At 35.2% G+C, this 22,741-nt stretch overlaps 1 protein-coding gene across 8 annotated transcripts; it reads left to right on the forward strand.

Annotated features, from left to right (window-relative positions):
- Positions 1-9,910: 9,910 nt before the first annotated feature.
- On the forward strand, positions 9,911-19,385 carry LOC141724307 (regulator of nonsense transcripts 1 homolog). Of its 8 annotated transcripts, none has more exons than XR_012576582.1 (5): positions 9,911-10,132; positions 10,220-10,278; positions 10,399-10,542; positions 10,629-11,674; positions 19,179-19,385. XR_012576582.1 is itself a non-coding variant. In XM_074526390.1 (5 exons), exons 1-4 carry the CDS (start codon positions 10,087-10,089, stop codon positions 10,737-10,739), a joined length of 360 nt encoding a protein of 119 aa, XP_074382491.1. In that variant the 5' UTR covers positions 9,911-10,086; the 3' UTR covers positions 10,740-10,756; positions 11,080-12,035. The 8 variants fall into 8 exon arrangements, 3 of the variants coding, with proteins under 3 accessions (XP_074382491.1, XP_074382492.1, XP_074382490.1); XR_012576583.1 differs by lacking the exon at positions 19,179-19,385 and having other exon boundaries at positions 10,629-11,446; positions 11,545-12,035; XR_012576584.1 differs by lacking the exon at positions 19,179-19,385 and having other exon boundaries at positions 10,629-11,425; positions 11,545-12,035.
- Positions 19,386-22,741: the final 3,356 nt, after the last annotated feature.

Consider the following 22,741-nt stretch of genomic DNA (forward strand, 5'->3'; position numbering starts at 1 on the left):
CCATGTATATAATTCCATCACCCAAAATATAATGATATAATTCAAAAGAATTATTTCATATATAAATCAAAGCATGTAAATAATATACACGTGTCAATTACTATTTCCGGATTAAGAACCTAAGCATTAATAATAACATAGAATCTTAGTTCTCCTTCTTAATCAGTATTAAGGGAACAATTCTAAATTTGATCCTGTTCAATATACACAAAGTATACTAGTATTATTTATTAGTCAATATAAACTAATCTAAATAATACTACAGCCATACCAGTGGATTGTCCAACACCACCTGTGTTGTGAACCTTATTATATTATATAACCGTATTTAGCAATCTAATATTCTGTATCCCATTTGATACTAGATTGTTCACAATATATAATATTAGACAACATGTAAACATTCAAATGATTCTCAAATAAACTGGCCAGAAATAAATTTACATACTTCAAATAAATATTTTCAGTATACACTAACAATCTCCCACTTATACTCAAAATATTATATGTGTACATCAGTGTTTATTTAATCCACTATTACATAAAAATCTATGTGTCCATCCATCTGACTCCTATCGCTTCCACATGCTTGTCAAAAACCTTGGTTGGCAAGCTCTTTGTGAAAGGATCTGCTCGGTTGTCTTCTGATGATATGTGAGCCACAACTATATCCCCTCGCTTTACGATTCCTCGTATGAGATGATACTTACGTTCAATATGTTTAGTTGCTTTGTGGTCTCGCGGTTCCTTTGAATTTGCCACAGCACCAGTGTTATCACAATACACCGTCAAGCTCCTAGGCAAATTAGGTACCACATCTAAGTCCAAAAGAAAGTTCCTGAACCATACAGCCTCCTTGGCAGCCCCAGAGGCCGCCACGTACTCGGCCTCCATGGTGGAGTCTGCAATGCATTTCTGTTTTACACTCCTCCATATAACGGCTCCACCTCCCAAAGTAAAAACATATCCCGAGGTTGATTTCCTCTTATCCCTATCTGATTGGAAATCTGAATCAGTATATCCCAAAGGAAATAGATCTGATGCCTTATAAATTAACATATACTCCTTAGCCCTTCTCAGGTACTTGAGTATAGTTTTTACTGCACTCCAATGTTCCTGACCTGGGTTCGACTGATATCTACTAACCATGCCTACAACAAAGCAGATGTCAGGCCTCGTACATAACATAGCATACATTAAGCTTCCACATGCTGAAGCATAAGGAACTGCTTTCATGCTCTCTATATCCTTAGGTGTCGAAGGACACTGCTTCTTAGATAGAGCAACTCCATGCTTAAAAGGTAGAAAACCTTTCTTGGAGTTCTGCATGTTAAAACGAGCTAATACTTCATCAATGTAGGGCTCTTGAGATAAAGCCAACATCCTTTTCTTGCGATCCCTTATAACTTTGATCCCAAGGATGTATGCCGCTTCACCTAAGTCCTTCATGTCAAATTGTTTGAACAACCATGCCTTTACTGATGACAACATCTCAACAATATTTCCAATGAGTAAAATATCATCTACATATAGTACTAGAAAAACCACTGCATTACCTTCACTTCTCTTATACATGCACGATTCGCTTGGACTTTGATTAAATCCATATGACTGGACTGCCTGATCAAAATGAATATTCCAGTCTCTAGAAGCTTGTTTAAGTCCATAAATAGACCTCTTAAGCTTACATACCAGATGCTCTTGGCCTTCCTTAATGAATCCTTTTGGTTGCTGCATATAGATGGTTTCTTCAAGACTTCCATTAAGAAAAGCTGTCTTGACATCCATTTGCCCAATCTCATAATCGAGATGAGCTGCTATATTCTTATGAATACGGATTGACTTAAGCATGACTACCGGTGAAAAGGTTTCCTCATAATCGATACCTTCTTTCTGAGTATACCCTTTCGCAACAAGTCTTGCTTTCCAGGCTTTCACCTTTTTATCTAATCCCCTCTTTTTCTTGTAGATCCACTTACATCCAATAGGTTTTATACCTTTGGGTGGTTCCACGAGCTTCCAGACCTGATTAGAATACATTGATTCTATCTCAGATTCCATCTCCTTTTGCCAAAGATCTGCATCTTTGTCTTGTGCTGCCTCTTTGTATGTACGGGGATCATCATCATGTTCACCAGAGACCAAGTCTGAAGACTCACCCAAAAACATGAATCTATCAGGCTGTTGAACAACCCTCCCCCTACGACGAGTCACTGGTGCGGTATTAGTGACAGGTTGTACATTATGTTGTGGTTGTTCTACTTGTACTATAGCTTCATGGGTATTATTTGTCCCTCCCACTAGTTCCTCTAAAATGACACTACTCATGGGTTTGTGATTCATTATATATTCCTCCTCTAAGAATCTTGCATTGGTGCTAACAATGACATCCCGATTCTTCGGACTATAAAATAAATATCCTTTCGTTCCCATGGGGTAGCCTACAAACAACCTTACTTCTGTACGAGATTCTAACTTAGTCGCGTTCTTGTTCAGCACATGTGCTGGACAACCCCATATTCGAATATGTCTTAGACTCGGTTTATCCCCGGTCCACAATTCTAAGGGGGTTTTAGGAACCGACTTAGAAGGTACTAAGTTCAGAAGATAAGCTGCTGTCTCTAAGGCATGTCCCCAAAATGACTTGGGTAAATCCGAATAATTCATCATCGATCTAACACTCTCTAAAAGAGTCTGGTTCCTTCTCTCTGCTACACCGTTCTGCTGGGGTGTGCCTGGTGCAGTTAACTGGGATTCTATCTCATTTTCTGATAAATATTCCCTAAATTCTCCTAGCAAGTATTCGCCACCACGATCTGATCGTAGTGACTTGATACTTTTATTAAGTCGCTTCCCCGTTTTAGCTTTGTACTCTTTGAACTTATCAAAGCACTCAGACTTACGGTGCAACAAATAAATGTACCCATATCTAGAATAATCATCAATAAAAGTGACGAAATATTCATAACCACCTCTTGCTTGGATATTCATGGGTCCACATAAATCAGAGTGAACCAATATTAACAGTTGTTTGGCTCTATTCCCTTTTGCCTTGAAAGGCCTATTAGTCATTTTACCTTCCAAGCAGGATTCACAAAATGGAAATGGCTCCACTGCCAATGAGCTTAAAGGCCCGTCTACTACCAGTCTTTGAATCCTCCTCAAGTTAATATGACCTAATCTCAAGTGCCAAAGATATGTTTGGTTCAAACTAGAAGGTTCCTTTCTTTTAGTAGAGTTAGAAGATGTGTTGTTCAATTACCTAAATTGCAGTTGCAGTGCAGGTTGACTAGGATTAATTATATACAAATTGTCTTGCAATGTACCAGAACATATAATTCGTTTATTCATCATAATAGAAATATTACGATCCAAACAAACATTATAACCATCCAAAGCAAGTTTAGAAACCGAAATTAAATTCCTTCTAAAAGAAGGTACATAAAGACAATTGTTCAAAACCAAAATCCTATCAGAACCAAAAGATAAATGAATAACTCCTACTGCAACTACTGCTACTTTCGTAGCATCTCCCATGAACACGTATATCTCACCATCTCTAAGCATTCTGGATAGTTGGAACCCCTGCATAGAATTACAAACATGATCAGTGGTTCCTGTATCTACACACCAAGTGCTTGTAGATATAGCCGCTATAAATGTTTCTGTAACTAGAGAAAGAGACATACCAGTATTGTTTGTCTTCTTAGGAAGAGGACAATCCTGTTTCCAGTGACCTGACTGTTTGTATCTGAAGCACTTTCCCTTAGGTTTTTTCACACCACCCTGAACTCCCACTGCCTTCACAACTTTCTGTGTCTGAGCCTTTTTCTTCTTCTTAATACCTTTCGGTTTAGAGGAAGAACCTTTCTCAGCCACATTCACTTGAACACTCTGCCGAAATAATCCTTCAGCTGCCTGAAGTTCTGTCAGCAGTTCCGCGAGACTATACTGCCTCTTGTTCATGTTGTAATTCAAGCGGAACTGCTCAAAACTCTTGGACAAGCTCATAAGGATAATGTCAATCTGGGTTTCCCCGTCAAGTTCAGCACCAAGGATCTCTATCTCATTCAGATGCGACATCATCTTGAGAACATGATCCCTTACAGGTGTGCCTTCAGCCATCTGAGTGTTCATTAAAGCCTTCATGGCTACTTGCCTAGCAGCCCTATTCTGATCTCCAAAAAGTTCCTTGAGATTAAAGAGCATATCCGAAGCAGTGGCCATAGACTGATGCTGATGCTGCAAAACACCCGATATTGCTGCCAGAATGTAACATCGCGACATCTCATCAGCCTTAATCCACCGTTTATAATACTCTTTCTCATCTTCAGGAGCATCAGCAGCAGGCTGTTCAGGCTTGGGTTCATAAGTGCAAAACTTGTACTCCTCAGCAGTCAACACAATGTCCAAATTTCGTTTCCATTCAATATAGTTAGGCCCGGTAATTTTCTATCCTTAAGTATGGTGAATAGTGGATTAAAGCCCATTTTATCCTGAGAATCATGCATAAAAACATCACATAAATAAGGGTGCATTAATTATTAAGATCTAAATTATTAAAATTTAATGCACTAACATCTAAACACCATAAGCTTCTGGTACGCCACGATGTGTGACATGTATACCACCTAATTTTGTTTAAATGTTACTTCGGTCCTATTACTAAACAATATGCCACGTTGGGGTGGACTATATTATTTTTCATAGCTAAGTGTATACCATCATCAAATCTTAAATTATTCGAAATCTATGGAACTTGGTACGCCACGATGGGTGGCGTGTATACCTTCCAATATTCGTAATTTTGCCTTGAATAGAATACTTCAATTCAATATTCATCAATGGTTTGATTTCCAGGTAGTGGAGGAGTCACATCGGTCTCGCTTAAAACCCACAGCCTTACCAGTTCGATGAACCTGTTTTCGACAAAATCGCCCCAAATCAGAAATAAAGAAAATCCGTATTTATTCCTTTCAAAATTTATTAATTTAAGAAGTTTGTTCTAGTAATTTCTATAACATTCTAGACACCACAAATTACATACCACGATGGGTGACGTATATATAATTTATATTCGTCTTTATGTTAAATTACCTACAACCAATAATGGAGACCATGGGATTTAATTTCATATTAATTCCCTCTCCCACTTAGATTTTTTTATTAAAATTGAGGAATTTTAAAATTAAATGGGGCCCTATGTTGTTATAATTATGTCTAATCATGCATTCAAAATACACACATAATTTTAGCAACATATAACATTTAATTAAAGCAATAAATAAATTTTATGTCCATGTCGTCCTAATTAAGTTAAACATGCAATTTTAAAAGAATTACACACATAATTAACGACACACATAATCAATAAATTAAAGCAATAATTAAAATTTAATGGAAAAAATTAAAATAAATTTTCCACTATTATGGCCCTTAAAAAAAATCCAGCTCTCAAAAAAAATCTGCCCCAAGCGCGCCCCGACGCCCCGAGCAACCCCAGCAGCCCCAGCAGTCCCAGTAGCCCCAGCAGTCCCAGCTGCCGTAGCAGCCCCAGCAGTCCCTGCTGCCGCAGCAGCCTCAGCAGCCTCAGCAGCCCCTTGTAATCGCACAGCGGAATAAAAAACTACCGGAATTGATTTCCGATCGCACATAACTATTACAAAATACCCGGAACAATTACAAAAAAAATAGATCTAATACAAAACTAATTTTGTAAAATCTATTCTAACACGATCAACCCTCGTGTAAATTACAACCACGATTAAACCACGTGGAAACCAAAATAAAAATTAACCACGATTAAACCACGTGGGATCCAAACACATAATTAAAATATACATGGCCATAATAGTGGATTAACAACGTGCATCAAAACCAATACAAGCAAAACACTATATACACGCATATATAATTACGACATGGACATTATATCATAAAACGTAGAACCTATTACCAGGCTCTTGATACCAATTGTTGGGAACCACGAACTTAGGGTGTTACTACGTTTTACGATAAAGATTACGAAAAGAGGATTACCTTGTTAATCGTTGATTCCACGCTCTTCTATTGTATTCCCAAATTCCCTTGAGCGAAGTGTGGCCTCCGTCTTCTCAAGTTATCCTCTCTTTTTGCTCCTTGGTGGCTACAATATGTTTTCACACAATCCCAAGCAAGAAGAGAATAAGAATATATATATGCTACAATAAGGACCATGGATAATTAGGTTGGGCCTTCTAATTACATCTTGAGCCTAGCCCAATGTAATTAAATATTAATTCAATCCACTAAAGAATTAATATTTGCACTACCTTTCCTAATACCGTAATTTAATTAATTCGGTTCCACTATTATTTGCTTATTAAATTCCCTATGTTTAAAATATCATATGTCCATTAATTAAATAAATTACTGATAATTTATTTAATTAATATCTTTTATCCTTGATCATCCACTCAACCTTTCTTTAATTATGTCAGAATAAATTCCACCTGCAGGATTTCACATAATTAAATCTTTTTGAACTTTCAAGGGGACATCATTAACCCGAATATTATCAGGACATGAATTCCTTCAATAAATAATATCCACCATGTATATAATTCCATCACCCAAAATATAATGATATAATTCAAAAGAATTATTTCATATATAAATCAAAGCATGTAAATAATATACACGTGTCAATTACTATTTCCGGATTAAGAACCTAAGCATTAATAATAACATAGAATCTTAGTTCTCCTTCTTAATCAGTATTAAGGGAACAATTCTAAATTTGATCCTGTTCAATATACACAAAGTATACTAGTATTATTTATTAGTCAATATAAACTAATCTAAATAATACTACAGCCATACCAGTGGATTGTCCAACACCATCTGTGCTGTGAACCTTATTATATTATATAACCGTATTTAACAATCTAATATTCTGTATCCCATTTGATACTAGATTGTTCACAATATATAATATTAGACAACATGTAAACATTCAAATGATTCTCAAATAAACTGGCCAGAAATAAATGTACATACTTCAAATAAATATTTTCAGTATACACTAACACCTTTATCATTCTTATCATCTCCATAACCTAAGCCCTCTTTCCAGTTTCCACTACTTAACAAATTCCGAGTTGTTCTGCCAGAGTTAGTCCAAGTCCTAAAAATCTCTTTTTCCTTTTCTAACTCAGTTTTTAGAGATTCATTCATTTTAAGTACTTCATCCCTAACATAGAAAGCATCATCTCTATCTTTTTGAGTTTGATGGAACATGACTAACTATTTTTCTAAATAATCATTCCTCTTTTTACAAGCAAGATTTTCAGAAGTTAAACTTTCACATGTTAAAGTTTAATCTCTATAGCTAATGAACATGGTTTTAAGATATCTTCTCAACTCATTAATATTATCAGTATGAAAGGCATAAGTAGTTTGAGGTACCTTTAACTCAGCAGCTTCAGGACTGCTATCAGCATTTGCCACATCAGCATTTGCCATCAAGGCATAGTTCTTCTCACTTTCAGAATCTGAAGTGTCTGTCCAACTTTTCTTCTTTGTGACAAGAGCCTTGCCTTTGTCACTCTTCACTTTCTTACAATCAGGAGATATGTGGCCTTTTTCACCACAGTTGTAGCATTTGACATTTGTTTAATCTCCTCTGTCAGACTTCCCTCCTTTGCCTTCAGATTTTCTGAAATTCTTCTTATCAGAACTTGCACCTTTCCTGGAAAACTTTTCCCTTCCCGAACTTCCTATATGCAATCCTTGTGATTCCTTTCACCATAAGAATACACAGCTTCATCATCTCTTCATCAGCATCCATCTCAGGCAAGCTTTCAGTTTCCGAGTCATCATCACTATCAGAACTTGATGACTCAGTATTAGACTTTGTAAAGAGTGCTTTACCCTTGCCTTTCCTTGAGGTAGCTGCCTTGGGGATTCTACTTCAGCCTTAAGAGCAACTGTCCTTGACTTTCCTCCTTTCCTCTTGCTTCTTTGTTACATCTCAAGTTCATGAGTCTTGAGCATCCCATAGATTTCATCAAGAGTTGTTTCTTCAAGACTATAGCTGTCTCTTATGATTGTGGCCTTCAAATCCCAGTTTTCAGGAAGAGCTAACAAGAATTTAAGGTTTGAATCTTCAAGATCATACTCCTTATCAACCAGTGACAAATCATTCAAGAGTTTGACAAATCTATCATATAAATCAGTCAATGACTCATTAGCCTTTGAGTCAAAGTGTTCATACTCTTGAGTGAGTATTGTCTTCCTGTTCTTCTTAATCGAATCAGTTCCCTGACATCTGGTTTCCAAGGCATCCCATATCTCCTTTGCAGTTTTGCAGTTTATTACCCTGTTTGACATTACATTATCAATGGCACTATGCAGTAAGTGTCGTACCTTAGCATCCTTAGCAATTGATGCAATATCTTCAGCAATGTAATCATTCTTCTCTTTTGGTACAGACTTTGCTGCTTCACCTGCAACTGTAACAGCGAGTTTTGTTGGATTGTGAGGCCCTTCCTTGTAACTATCAAGATATTCTGGATCTGTAGCTTCCAGAAACATAGTCATCCTCACCTTCCATATGGGATATTCAGATGGTTTCAATATGGGAACTCTAATAGTCTCATATCGACTATGGATTTGTGTCTTTGGAGGTTCTTCAGTTTTGGTGGGCTTAGTTGGAGTTTCTACTTCAGACATGATTGTTTTTGGATCTTAAACTGTTTGTGTGTTAACAGATAGGCTCTGATACCACTTGTTAGGTCACACACACTGTAGAAGGGGGTTGAATACAGTGTATAACACAATCAAATCGAATTTTAATAACACAAGTAACAGAAAACAGACTTTATTCAAAGCAATAAACTCTGTTACAATATGGAACTGTCCTCTCTCAGTGATGAACAAATATCACGAGAGCTGCTAGGGTTACAATAAATAATATTCTCGATAATGATAACACTTATAGTGTAAACCCTATGTATGTGTTTATATACTACACAGTTACAAGAGAATCGCTAATTGATATGGAATATAATTCTGCTTCCTAAAATATATCAATCAGATATCTTTTCTTCCAAGTATTCTATTCTTCATAGAATTCCTTCTTCAAGCATATCTCTTCTTACGTTTGTCTCGATCTTCTCTTCCTTCAATCAGTCGCCTTCCTTATCTGAAATTTTCCTTTAAGTCCTGATATTATCTTCTGATAAATATCTCCTGAACCTTAAGTACTGATGACTTAAGTTCTGACTTCAGTATAAGTGCTGATTTTAGTTAAGTACTGATTTGTCCTGTTTAAGTTAGATCTGAAAACTAAACATAAATCATATTAGTCATGACATTATCAAATATATCTAACAGTTGCAATAGGTATGAAATTACAACCCTATCAAAACACTCCAATTTAGGTGTTACCATATCCATAAAGACATGTTGCTATAGCTCAATACATCTCCAATGTTGACATTGAAGTCTTCCTTATTATAACTGACCAGCCTGTGTTGCTATAGACGGCTGCACATACACTCAAAATTTAATTTATCTTTAAAAATAATTGATTTGAAAGAAATAATTTATTGGGTTTTGGAGAAAGTGAAAGCACGCAAATGAATAAAATATTCATATCTTATAAACACTGAAATGTTTTATTTGAATTTTAAATGAAATTTGTAATAAATATCAATATTAATAATTTTTCAAATTAAATCAGTACAAAATTAATTTTTAAAAATTTACAGCCTATAATAATTTTAATTTTTAAAAATTAATTAAAGTAATAAATTAATTTTTTATAACTATGTTTTTGTAATTTAAAATATTTGATAATATTTTTAGAAATGGAAAAATATAAATGATTTGTTGAGCGGGAAGTGAAATTTTGGGACTAGGAGAGAGGGGGGAATCAACTGGGGGAAACTAAAAACTTCATTTACTATTTGCTCTCCCTCACTCTTCGGCTCTGATTTAACATTGAGAAAAGAATTAGGGTTCAATTAGCGGCAATAGATTTGGGGGCACAAATCTATTTATACTCAATTTCAATCACTCAACTGCATACAAACACACACCCATATGGCTGTTGAAGTTCAATACCATCAAATTTTCTTCGGCTCAACAGGTTTGCTCTCTCTCTCTCTCTCTCTCTCTCTCTCTCTCTCTCTCTCTCTCCCCCCCTCTCTCTTTATTAAAATGATTTATGGTTCAGAGGCAAACAACACGATGAAAAACAACGTCGAAATGATTACTCGATGCCGTCGTAACCAGGTGGCGCTATTGTGACTTTTTTTAATGATTTTATTATTATATATCTGTATCAACTGTTGTGACTTTATTTTGAATATATATGCTCCAATTGCGAACCCAAATACTTTTTCTTTTTTACAGGAGAGCTGTCCAACAGTGATGAGAAAAAAATATAAGGCTCTGAAGCGAGCAACGGAGAGAGAAATTTCTCAAAGTGCTGATGTAATATGTTGTACTTGTGTTGGTACTGGAGATCCTAGATTGGCAAATTTTCGATTCCGGCAGGTAGCAGACGTGCTTGTATTTATGTGTAATATTCATATATTAATTTTTTAGTTATTGTAGCTGAATTTTTGATGTACCTTTTGCAGGTCCTCATTGATGTATCAACTCAATCAACTGAGCCAGAGTGTCTGGTTCCATTGGTTCTCGGAGTGAAGCAAATAGTTGCTGTGTTTTCTTTTATACATTTTACTAAATGAGTAACGTCTTATCTTAGGTTAAGTATTTTGGAAAACTGTTATCTTGTGATATTTTAATGGTTGAGTTATCATTCTTTTAGGCTTTTTATATGGCTTTCAGGTATGATTTAAAAGGCTAAACATGTAATAAATAAACTTTGGAGCCAACGACTATTATCCTTAGTCAAGTTGATTATTAGTGGTGGACTGTATATGTAGTTTGAAATTTCAACAAAATGATGAATTGATCTTTGAATAATCTCACTCTGCATACTTATCATGCTAATCGTTTTTAGGTTTGTTATAAAGATTTGACTTATTCGTACTAAGATTTTTCTAAGTTTGCACTTTGCGGTTGCAGCATGCAACACGAATGCAATTTTAAGATGATGGTGAAACTAAAGGGAAGAAAGTGCAGACTGAGACTGGGGAGGGCAGTGGTGTGAAGAAGGTGTGCGAGAGCTGCGGTCACATGGAAAAAACCCTTATGGGGTTGCCATGGGAGCATCTGTGCATCTCCCTTGTTTGTGGCACCGGGGAGTCCCGTCCTTGCGGTCCCTGACCTGTATGTGCCTCTAAGAAGACTACTGCAGCTAACACTGTTAGCCACGCATGAAATGAATCAAACAGAAGGTTATGATATGTGTTTAAATAAAAGGAGCAGCATATAGTGCTTCTCTATGTATCGGCATGATTATCAACCAATGGTTTGTTAAGCTATGTAACTTGTGATTATCGTTCCAGTTCCTAGTAATGCATCGTTTTTTCCTTTTGTTTTTCTCATCATTTACTTGTAAATTGTAATGTTGTTCTATTTCATTTCCAGAGATTGGAGAAGTTTCAGGAATCAAATCCTTCACTATATTCGAATGTGGTGGAGATTTAAAGAAAGAAAAAAATGAAGTCTCTGCAAGACATGTTGCCAGCTGCAGCAGAGCATTTGTATGGTTTACCAGGTTTGGTTTGTCTATGATACTACTTCTTTTTTAATTCTCGAAGCTTGGTTTGTCTATTATAGCTATAATTACCTGATGTATATACAACACTAAACTGTTCACAACAAAGTTGCCTCCAAGGATTATCGGAGTCGACATTTTAATTTTGTTTTTCTAACGTATCTTATCCAATTAAGCTCTTAACCACTTGACCATTTGCTTTACTGAAATAATCTACTAGTGCATAAATGTAGGACCCATGGCATGTTACATGTGGTTAGTTGACTACTGAACTTTGGAATTTGCTAACTCTTTATATACTATAGTTGAGTTGTTTGCAGCTTTTCAGATTATAGATAGATTCATTTCACGTTGAACACGACCAATATCTTCCAGAATATCCATTTTATCATTACCAAATTAGGAAAGAAAAGCGGGCAACCCTTGTTATCTTTTGAAGGCCATATGTGTTGACCTCAATTTGAATAAGGATGCTATTGTGAAATTAAGTATAGACTATCGAAGTGAGAATGATTGAATAAGGTAATCTATCAAGTATAAATGACTTGATTTATCCATGGAAGAGTGTAAGTATCTTGTAAAGGTGGAATTAAAGATAAAACCCCGATAACTTGAAATGAATCCTAGGGGAATGCATAAAGGTTGGAATTTCACCCTTAATAGGGAAAGCATGAGTTTTGACAGTATGAATTGGAAAGGATTAAGGTAACAACAACCTTTAAGGATCAGTGGAGAAATTTTTCAGAAGTATATAGACAATGATTCTGGTATTAGTAAATGGTATCTTGATATGCCCTGTGCCTAGAGTGTACCTGATGAAGGATTTAAGGATAACCTTAGAGGTTTTACAAGGAGAAAGGTAATATTCAAAGTTCTCAAGAATAGAAATTTTGATGAAGGAAAAATGGCGTAATTATAATAATGCCAGGGGGGCACGTGTTAAACCATAAGAAGTATAGATTGAACCAATGAAGGTCAGAATTGTTAAATCGAGAAAGGCCCAAGATAAAAGACGTCCTAAGTACGATCGAGAGTCAGTCATGATAATGTTTACATTTAAAGACTAAGGTAGTGACTTATGGAAAAATGGTGATTTTTTTATCACAAGGACTTAAGGAAAACATCTTCACACAAGCAGTGATTGGAAATGAGGTAGAAAATTTAGTTGGAGATCGTTCAAACAACATTGATTGTAAGGAAATTTTACTATCAGGAAAGGCCAAAGAGGTGGCCGACACTTTAAGTGTAAGAGAGCAATTACAGGCGCTCGTGCCAGAGGAATACAGTGATAATGGTTGAAGCCGTAAAGGTTGTATTATGGTTTGGAAGATTGACATTCCTTCTGATGACTGTGCAATACCCAACCGTAATAGTAGTTTGGTAAAGGTTTAATTCGTATAATCGCCATGAGCAGGCTACCTATCTTAGAAGGTCCTATCTTGAGAAAAAGCCAGGACCATTTTTCAAAAAGGACTAAACAAACCTTTGAGTTAAGTCTTCTGTTGAAGGCATTTGATTAAGAATGGTATTAACCTGCTATTGTTGTTTTGATCAAAACTCTTCTGCAATTTTATCTGCTTCATGTCGTATGTACGTCAAGTTCAGGAGTGTTCTTCATGAATTATGAATGGTGATTATGTTAACTCCTTAGAAGAATTCTATACGACATGTATGGACTCCGTATGGTTAGATATTAAGATTTCATGGAAAGTGAATGACGACAGTAGGTCAACGGTGGACCCTAGTAGTGCAGCAATGATTCTGCGAGTAATGAGCTGATTACAACCGTGAGAGTTGTATTGGAATGGATGTTGAGATTGAGTACCACTAATCGGGTCGTGCTGACGTATAAGTTATCTTTGATAGAAAAAAAAACTAGGTCGATTATCTACCTATTGAATACTTATTCCTTCTTATCAATAGAGAGTCGTATTACTATGCGAGAAAGGTTGCGGTGCAAGCATAGAATTCTAAGTAACGACGATGTATAAAATGAGATTCCAGATTCGATTTTCGATGTCGAGGGAGTTTCAAAGGTGATTGAGTATAAGCTTGAGGAAGAGCATGGGTCCATAGAATGATGGACAGAATAGAAAAAATATTTAAGCATGCAAAATGCGATGCGATAATACTTGATGACTGATATATATACACATATATTTTGTTCTCCAATGACAAACCTCTATAGTTCAGAGGTAGGTTCCAAGCCAGATATTTTGTGGCAGTATATTTTTTTTTTCATAAATACAATTCTCTTCAATTCGTTCTTTTCTCTTCTTTTCATTTCATATAAGCAGAGAAGAATAACCCTTCCAGAAGGGGAGGTATTGCCGAATGACTGTCTATCTGTGTGATAGAAGCCGAGTAGGATACCATCTATTGTTTAATTGCTTGTCAAGTACTAAAGGCTGGCCACCTTCTGTACTAACTATGCAATAGAACAAGTGTTCATGATCATAGTGATCTCTCAACAAATTCCTTTACTTCTATATGATTGATCAAACTTTGGGAAAATAGAAACAGCTGAAAAAGGAGTAGTAAAGTTATGGTGGTATTCGGAATGGAAACACGTTCGTGATACTAAGGTTGACGTGGTTATTAAAAGGTTATAGAACGCTAACGAGCAAAAGTATAACCAGTATCATATTAGGAACGGAAGGTAGTAGCGATTACGAACTGGAAATGAATGGGTATTGAGAAGCAAAAGCTCTAATGCTAAAAGCTATAATAAGAGTCTGTGCAATAGACTTGGAAGAATTTGGAATGATCACTTAACGCGGATGAGTTTTCTCACGATAATAGATCTTAGGTCAGGTATCGAGATGTCGTCTTATGACATCTTTAAGGGAAGACAATGTCGATCTCCCTTATGTTAGGATGAAGTTGTAAAGCGCAAGATGCTCGGACCAGCAGTGGTCCAAAGGACCAAGAATATAATAGATCTAATCAGAGGATGGCTGGGAGTAGCCCAAGATGGACATAAGAGGTATGCTGATTTGACTCGAAAGGACAAAGAGTATGAAATAGGGGACCTAGTAATATTATAGGTATCCCTTGGAAAGGATTGATGAGGTTCGGAAAGAAAGGAAAGCTAAGTCCACAAATTGTTGGACCCTTGGATATATTAAGACGTATTGGGAAGTTAGCATATGAGCTAGTCCTACCCCCGAACATGTAGCAAGTTCATAACGTGTTCCGCGTATCAATGTTAAGGAAGTGTAATTCGGATGCCATAAAAATAGGGGCATATGAGCGCATAGACATGCAACCAGACGTAACCTACATGGAGCAACCAGGAAGGGTTATAGATCAAAAATGGACAAATACTTAGGGGAAGAGTTATCAAACTAGTCAGAGTTTGATGGTAGAACCACAATGTGGGAAAATTATGTAAGAGTTAGAAAGTGCAATGTTAAGAAAGTATCCCTACTCATTTTCTATCTGATTCCGGGATGGAATCCTTTTAAGGAGGGGAGACTGTAATAACCCCAATTTTTGGAATTTTTGAAACCCTTATGAATAGTGTTTTGCTGATTATGCTGAATAAGAAAACTTTTCATGCCACATTATGTAGGGGTTCTTTTATTGATCTTCTGGGATATTATTAGTACTCTGTGTGGTATATAAGTATATGTAAAGATCGTAATAATTCAAATCTGAACACTTTGATTTTTTCCCGAAAATCCACCAGATACCGAAAGAATTGAGTATAAGGTAACAGGATAAAAAAGGATTTAAATTCAAGGATTATAAGAGAGGATCATAAAAGGAATATAATGTATTGAGAAAGGTTAAGGAAACCCAAGTAATAAGATCCCGGGTATGATCCCTCAAACGATAAACGAAAACGAAAGTTAAGCGAACCGCATAACAGATCAGCGGTCATTAGCCAAGTAATTAGGAGTTAATCAAGGGGTTAGTGGATGATGATGTCATCACATCAACAAGAGGAAGACAAGTGTAACAAGATGACATAGGAAAGGTGACATAAGCATGACATAAGGGAAGGAGGTGTGGTTGATTAATAACCACACAATTTTTCATGGGTAAAAAGGTAATTAATCAAAAACAAAAGCTAGCAACCAAGCAAACAAATCAAAAAACACAAAACACTCCATTTTCTTCATCAAGCTCTCGGCTTACCTTCATTTTCAAGGATAAGAAAATCCAAATTCAAGCTCCAAGCATTGTTAAATCGTGAGGTAATTATCCAAGGTTCCTTGTACTTAGATATAGTTATCCTATGAATCTAATCTCCAAATTCCTTCCCAATCTCTTCCTAAAAATCATGGAAGAAGATGGTGAATAGTGTTTTTCAAGAACTAAAATTTTTGTTCTTGAGTTTTTCTTTAGATTAAGCTTGGATAAGGACTTTTAAGGGTGATTCCAAGCTAATTACTTGATTCTCCACTCTCCAAGGAAGGTATAACCCCTCCAAACCCTAAATTTACTTGAGTATTAGGTTTAGTTTTGTTGTTATAGTTCATGAGAGGCTTGTTTGTTGTGAATGTAGAGGATAGTTGGTGTTGTGATGTTTTGGAGTTGAAATTCTTGGAGTATTGATTAATGAACTTAAGTATAGTTTAAACTCATGTTTGAGAATAGTATAAATTGATAATTTTGAGTTGTTGGGGCTGTTATGGTGAAGTATGGATGGAGTTTGGTTGTGATGTTGATTGTGGGTTGATTTGGAGTGGTATGAATTTGGGTAATCGCGTAAACATAGCCGTCGTAATGCCCGATTTATCGTAGACTGTTTTTGTTCTTAACATCAGAACCCTTGAACTCACTGTTAGGTTTTCACCCTTGCCATTTTTAGATAGTTCATGTTACGAGCTTCGTTTTGATATGTGGTACGCTTGAATCCGATGTACGTTTAGGAGAAACGACCGTTTTAAGTAACGGCATTTCGCGACCGAACCATTACCCCTCGCCTTACTTTAAAACCTTGGTTAAGGACCTTAAATGACTAATTGGGGTATGAAACATTTATGTAAAGAGTGTTAGGCAGTTGGTAAGGCACTCGCGAAAGAATCTCCTTAAAACTCTTAATGGTTAATTTATTAAAAATGGTGGAGCTGAGGATACTCGAGCGACTTAAGTGAATCGTTAAGCGCGAAAGTGAACGTTAGGACTCTAAATGGTTAAAGTCTAGTTTCTTAAGCGACCGGGGTTTAATTCCGACTTATGTTGTTGTTCATAGATTATCGGACCCACTCTAAGCTTAAGTCTATCCGGGAGCACTCAGGCAAATTTTCTACCCGTTATACTGTTGTTGTGATGTAAATATATGTATATGCATTATCTTGTGATAAGTGCATGATTGGTTAATTAGAAAATTCTTGCGATATATTGTAGCATGTGATATGGTATATATGCATGCCTGTTTCGTATCCTTGATACATATATCTGTTGATTCAGTTGATAATACCTATGCTAGAGATAAGCGGTAATTTGCATATACCCTTAGTATAGGCGACCCAAAGGAGAACATTTTTCTAAAACCGGGAGTCGATGCTCCCGAGTATAATATATATATTTATATATATATATATGAATAGTTTTTAAAACTATGAATCAAATAAGGTTTATTCGATAACTTTATTTTAATAATGAATATTATTTTGAATATTCATTCGAGGGCTTATGACCCCGTTTATTTTATTAATGAATATTATTTTGAATATTCATTCGAGGGCTTATGACCCCGTTTATTTTATTATTGAATATTATTTTGAATATTCATTCGAGGGCTTATGACTCCGTTGATTTTATTAATGAATATTATTTTGAATATTAATTCGAGGGCTTATGACCCCGTTTATTTTATTAATGAATATTATTTTGAATATTCATTCGAGGGCTTATGACCCCGTTTATTTTATTATTGAATATTATTTTGAATATTGATTCGAGGGCTTATGACTCCGTTTATTTTATTAATGAATATTATTTTGAATATTCATTCGATGACTTATGACTCCGATTAATTGCTAATTATTATTCTTTACTTTATTAAGGAATAATGTGTCGATGATCAAACTCACTTTTGATTATTCAAATAAAGATAGTACTTTCGTATAAGTATATCTTTGGTTATTTAATAATCATTGCAAGTATAAGTTTTAAAACTTCTACTTCAATTATTTTTATAAAGATTATTCTTTATGGGAATATTATTTAAATAATAATATTCAGATATTTTCTAATATACTGGGACTGATTTATTTTATTAAATCAACATTACTCCAAACATTCTTAAAAATGTTTGCGAGTCTTCAAAATAATTTTAAAAGTTAGAGCGGATCCCAAAACTCATTTTTATAATATTTAAGATCTTCCTTTCAAAGGGGATTTAAATATTCGCTCAAAACCTGAGGTATCCGGCTCTGTGGTGTATTTTATATTCGCAACAAGGTTGCTATTTCGATTAAAGAGTTTTTGATTACTTACCCAACACTCGGGAAGTAAAATTCTTGGAACAAGTTAATACATTAACAAGCATCGCCTGGGAAATATTGGTGAGTTTTCCTTTCCAACTAGATACGACTTCTTGGTGGAGCCGTATCAACAAGTTTCTACTTGAGGAAAGGGGGGACGAGCTTTACGTTTCAGAGTCATGGATTTCATCTGAACTAGGAGTGGCGTAAGTGGTCGATTAGCGCCGGCCCAGCCTTATTATATTGGCCCAAATGGCCCGGAAGTTCCGCTAAGACGGTCCATTCCTTAGGAGTCCAGTGTTCGGTTGACAAGTAAATCCGACAGGTTCTCCTCTACATGTAGAAAATGGTTGGGTTGCACTACTACGACTGATCATCATAAGTGGTCTTCCTGGCGCGGCAAACTCCCGTAATGAGTTCATCATCCAATTGGATATTTCTGTAACACTACCCAGAGCACTTCGATAGAAAGGCTACGGTTGGACGATTGTTAAGTGTTGGCAGGGTCAAGTTTTCAAAATGATGTTTGCATCAAATGAAGTATCTCATAACTTCATTTTATTTTGATGATATTTTAAAGATTGATTCTATACAAGTTTTATCTTGTGGCTTAACCTATGGGATGAACTATTTATACATTGAACGGTGGTAGTTCAAGTAGTATTCGGAAAAGATATAAGTATATTGGAGTATCTTGTAACTTCATCTTTTAAACTTATATCTAGTTAATGATTGTCTTATGAATGAAAAAGGTTTTAGAAAAACGTTGAGACAAGGTTAGATATATGAGATCACCTTGCAACGATATTTTTATACAGTTATACACTAGAACTCTGTGTGTATTATGCATGGAAGAGGACTTCCAAGATTTTGAAAAGTATATATGTATATATACTGAATATTTTACGACTTCATCGCATTAAGATATCAGCTTGGTTCATTTCTTCTTGACCAAGACTTTCATGAGTACTATGAGAATGCTCATATATTGTTAATTATTATACATATTATTTCGGTGGGCTTGTTGCTCACCCTTGCTTTCTTCTTTCATCACACAACATCAGATAGACAAGATGAACAGGACCAAGCTCCCAATTCGCGAGCGGATAGGAAACGTTCCGCAGTTTCCTATAGGTGTTGATGTCACTGTAGCTGAGGTAGGAACTACCAATAGGCTAGGCTTTCAACTTTTGATGTACCAGACTTATGTATCTTTATCAATTGTAATAATGGCAAAGAAATGTAAATTTATTCAGAAACCCTTTTAAGGTGTAATGGCATATAATTTTGGAATAAAATGACTCGTATTATTTTTGGATATTCATCTCTGAGACTATAACTTGTGGTGTGTGTGTTTATTGTGGGGTCACAGTACATAGTAGTTGATTGTTTATTAAGATTGGGTGTTATTAAGGGAAATAGAACTCGTGACAACCCGGATCCCCGACCCCGGATTTGGAGGTGTAACAGTAGGTATGAAATAATCTGCGATTTCTTATGATTTTTTGCAACTGTTGGCAGCTTATCCTGATGGCCATCTTTGTAACTTTGTAAATTGATTGTTGAAGTCTTTTGAAAAAGCCAAAACGAAATGTGCCTAATGTTTAAATTGAACCCGCTTGTTTACAACCTATTGTAATAATGTTGGTTGGTTGGTCTTATTAATTAAATCATTTATCTTTTCTACGGAATTTATGGAACCTTCTCGCAAAATTAGATCAATTCACTAACCCTGTAAATAAACTTGCCGTGGAGAATGCTGGTAAAAGTTTTGCTCTGTTTGTGCTAAGATCAGTCATATTGCTTTAATGAGTGGGTTTATGATATGTAATAACCCCAAATTTTTGTTGAACCTTTTGTAATCCTTATGAATAGTGATTTTGCTGATTATGCCGATTAAGGAAATTTTCATGCCACACTATGTCGGAGTTCTTTTATTGATATTCAGAGATCTTATTAGTAATCCATAGAGTATCCGAGTGTATGTAAATATCGTCAGAATTCAATTTCGAACACTTTGATTTTTCCCGAAAATCCACTGGATATCGAGAGAATTAAGTATTAGGTAACGTTATTAAAATGATTTCAATTCAAGGATTATAAGAGAGGATCATTAAAGGAATATAAAATATTAAGAAAGGGTTAGTGAAGCCCAAGTAATAAGATCCCGGATATGATCCCTCAAATGATCAATAAGATTGAACGACGAATGAATAATGAAACAAAGGGAAACCAAATAAGGAATTAGGGTGTAAGTTTTGAGTGCATCTTTTGTGAAAGGTCAAAAATGAAAATCAAGAGGACTAGAGGCATGAAATTGTAATTAGTAAATGTGAGTGGGATCAACTATTATAAGATACATACAATTGTAGCTTGTAGTTGCCTTTGTGGCCAACTAAACACCACATGTTTAGCATATAGGAAGCTAGATATTTAGCAAGTAAACATAATTATTTATCAAACAACCAAGAAAAACAGTTCTCCCCATTTCTTCTTCATCAAACTCTCGACCATGTAAGAAAAAAGGAAGAAAGAAAAAGCAAGGTCCAAGTTCCACTCCATTAGAATTCACAAGGTAATTTCCTTAGCTTCTTGGTAATTGGATATAGTGATCCTAGGAGTTTAATCTCCAAAATCCTTTCCCAGATAACTTCAATAATTCATCAAAGATGATGATGAATATTAACTTTCAATAAATAACTTTAGTTTTCTTGATTTTTATGAAAGTTTAAGGTTATACAAGTAAGGATCAAGGTTCTTTTAGGCATTCAAAGCTCTTGTGTTGTGTTAGGAAGCTTCAAGAAGGTATAAAATTCAAACCCTAGACTTTACTTTGATTATTACTAAGTTTAATGGTTGTTTTTATGGATGAGAAGCATGACTTATGAGTATTAGTAGCTTGATTTGAGTTTGGAGGGATTTGGTGATTGAATCTTGTTTATAGTTAATGAATCTTTAATATTGGTTAATGGGTCTTGTTGGGTGAATTGAAAATTTTGGAGAATATTGGTTGTTATAGCATTATTAAGTTGAGGCTTGATGTATTGGCGATTGTGGGTTGTTTGGTGATTGATTGGAGTAATATAAAATTTTGGAAAACTCGTAAACATAGCCGTCGTAATGTCCATTTTCATTTAACTGTTGTACTTAGTGTTCGGGACAGAAGCTCACTGACCAATCTGTAACTTTCCCATTTTTAGCTAGATCATGTCGTAAGCTTCATTTTGGTATGTGGTTCGCTTAGATGCGATGTACGGTTTAGGAGAAATGACCGTTTTAAGTAACGGCGTTTCGCGAACGAACCATTAACCCTCGCTTTACTTTGAAACCTTGATTAAAGCCCTTAAATGACTAATTGGAGTACAAAACAATTATGTAAGACTAATTGGTCAGTTGGTAGAGTATTCGCAAAAGAGTCACCTTAAAAAGTTAAACGGTTAATTTTATAAAAATGGTGGAGCCGAGGGTACTCGAGCGACTTATGTGAATCGTTAAGCGCAAAAATGAATGTTAGGGCCTAATTGGTTAAAGTCTAGTTTCTTAAGCGAACGTGGTTTAATTCCAACTTATATCTTGTTTATAGGTTACGAGACTCGCCCCGGGCCTTTTACCACCCCCAGTCGCTCAGGCAAGTTTTCTACCCGTTATACTGTTGTTGTGATGTAATATATTGATGCATTATCTTGAGATAAGTGCATGATTATTATTAGCAAAGTCTTGCGATATATTGGAGCATATTGATATATATATATATGCATGCCTGTTTTGTAATCTTGATATCTTGTTATGCATTATCTGCGTATACCCTTAGTTTAGGGGACCTAGAGTTGAACATTTTCCTAAAACCGGGAGGCGAGGTTCCCGAGTATATATTATATAGTTTTCTATAACTATTAATCGAATAAGGTATATTCGATAGTTTTGAATAATTATCAAACTTATTTTCGATTATTCAAATAAAGATCGTACTTTCGTATAAGTATATCTTTTGTTATTTATTATTCGTTTCAAGTATGAGTTTTAAAACTTCTACTTCAATTATTTTTATAAAGATTATCCTTTATGGGAATATTATTTAAATAATAATAATATTCAGATATTTTCTAACATATCGGGACTGAATTATTTTATTAAATCTGTTAGTGTTTATGCCCTAGAGACAACACTATGATGTTTTAGTTTAAGACATTAGGATTATTAATGTTTATGTTCTATCGATTATTCTCTTTATAATTTATTAATTCTTAATTTACTGCGATATAAATGTTAGATTAATAAATGTCCTTGGAATATGATATGCAATTCTATATCTCTAAGTACTTGACTTAAAAATGAGATTATGAGAATAATATCAATATTCTTAAAGGTCCCTACTCGAGTATTATTATTAATGGACAATAATAATGCATTAAGACTGGTGTGTTTGTTGACTGATGATCACATCTCATTGATCATAGGTATAGTGATACTAAAGTAAAAAAACATAGGCAGATATATATGTACATGGTGCTTGACAAACCTAATGTGAGATTCTACATGTCTGTTGTGTCATAAGTAATTCTCACAGTGATAATGATGTAATGGTCCTTAGAACTGAAGTCATTATATTTCTATACGAGAATTGTTA

The sequence above is a fragment of the Apium graveolens genome, chromosome 5, assembly GCF_009905375.1.
Source record: "Apium graveolens cultivar Ventura chromosome 5, ASM990537v1, whole genome shotgun sequence".
NCBI lineage: Eukaryota > Viridiplantae > Streptophyta > Magnoliopsida > Apiales > Apiaceae > Apium > Apium graveolens.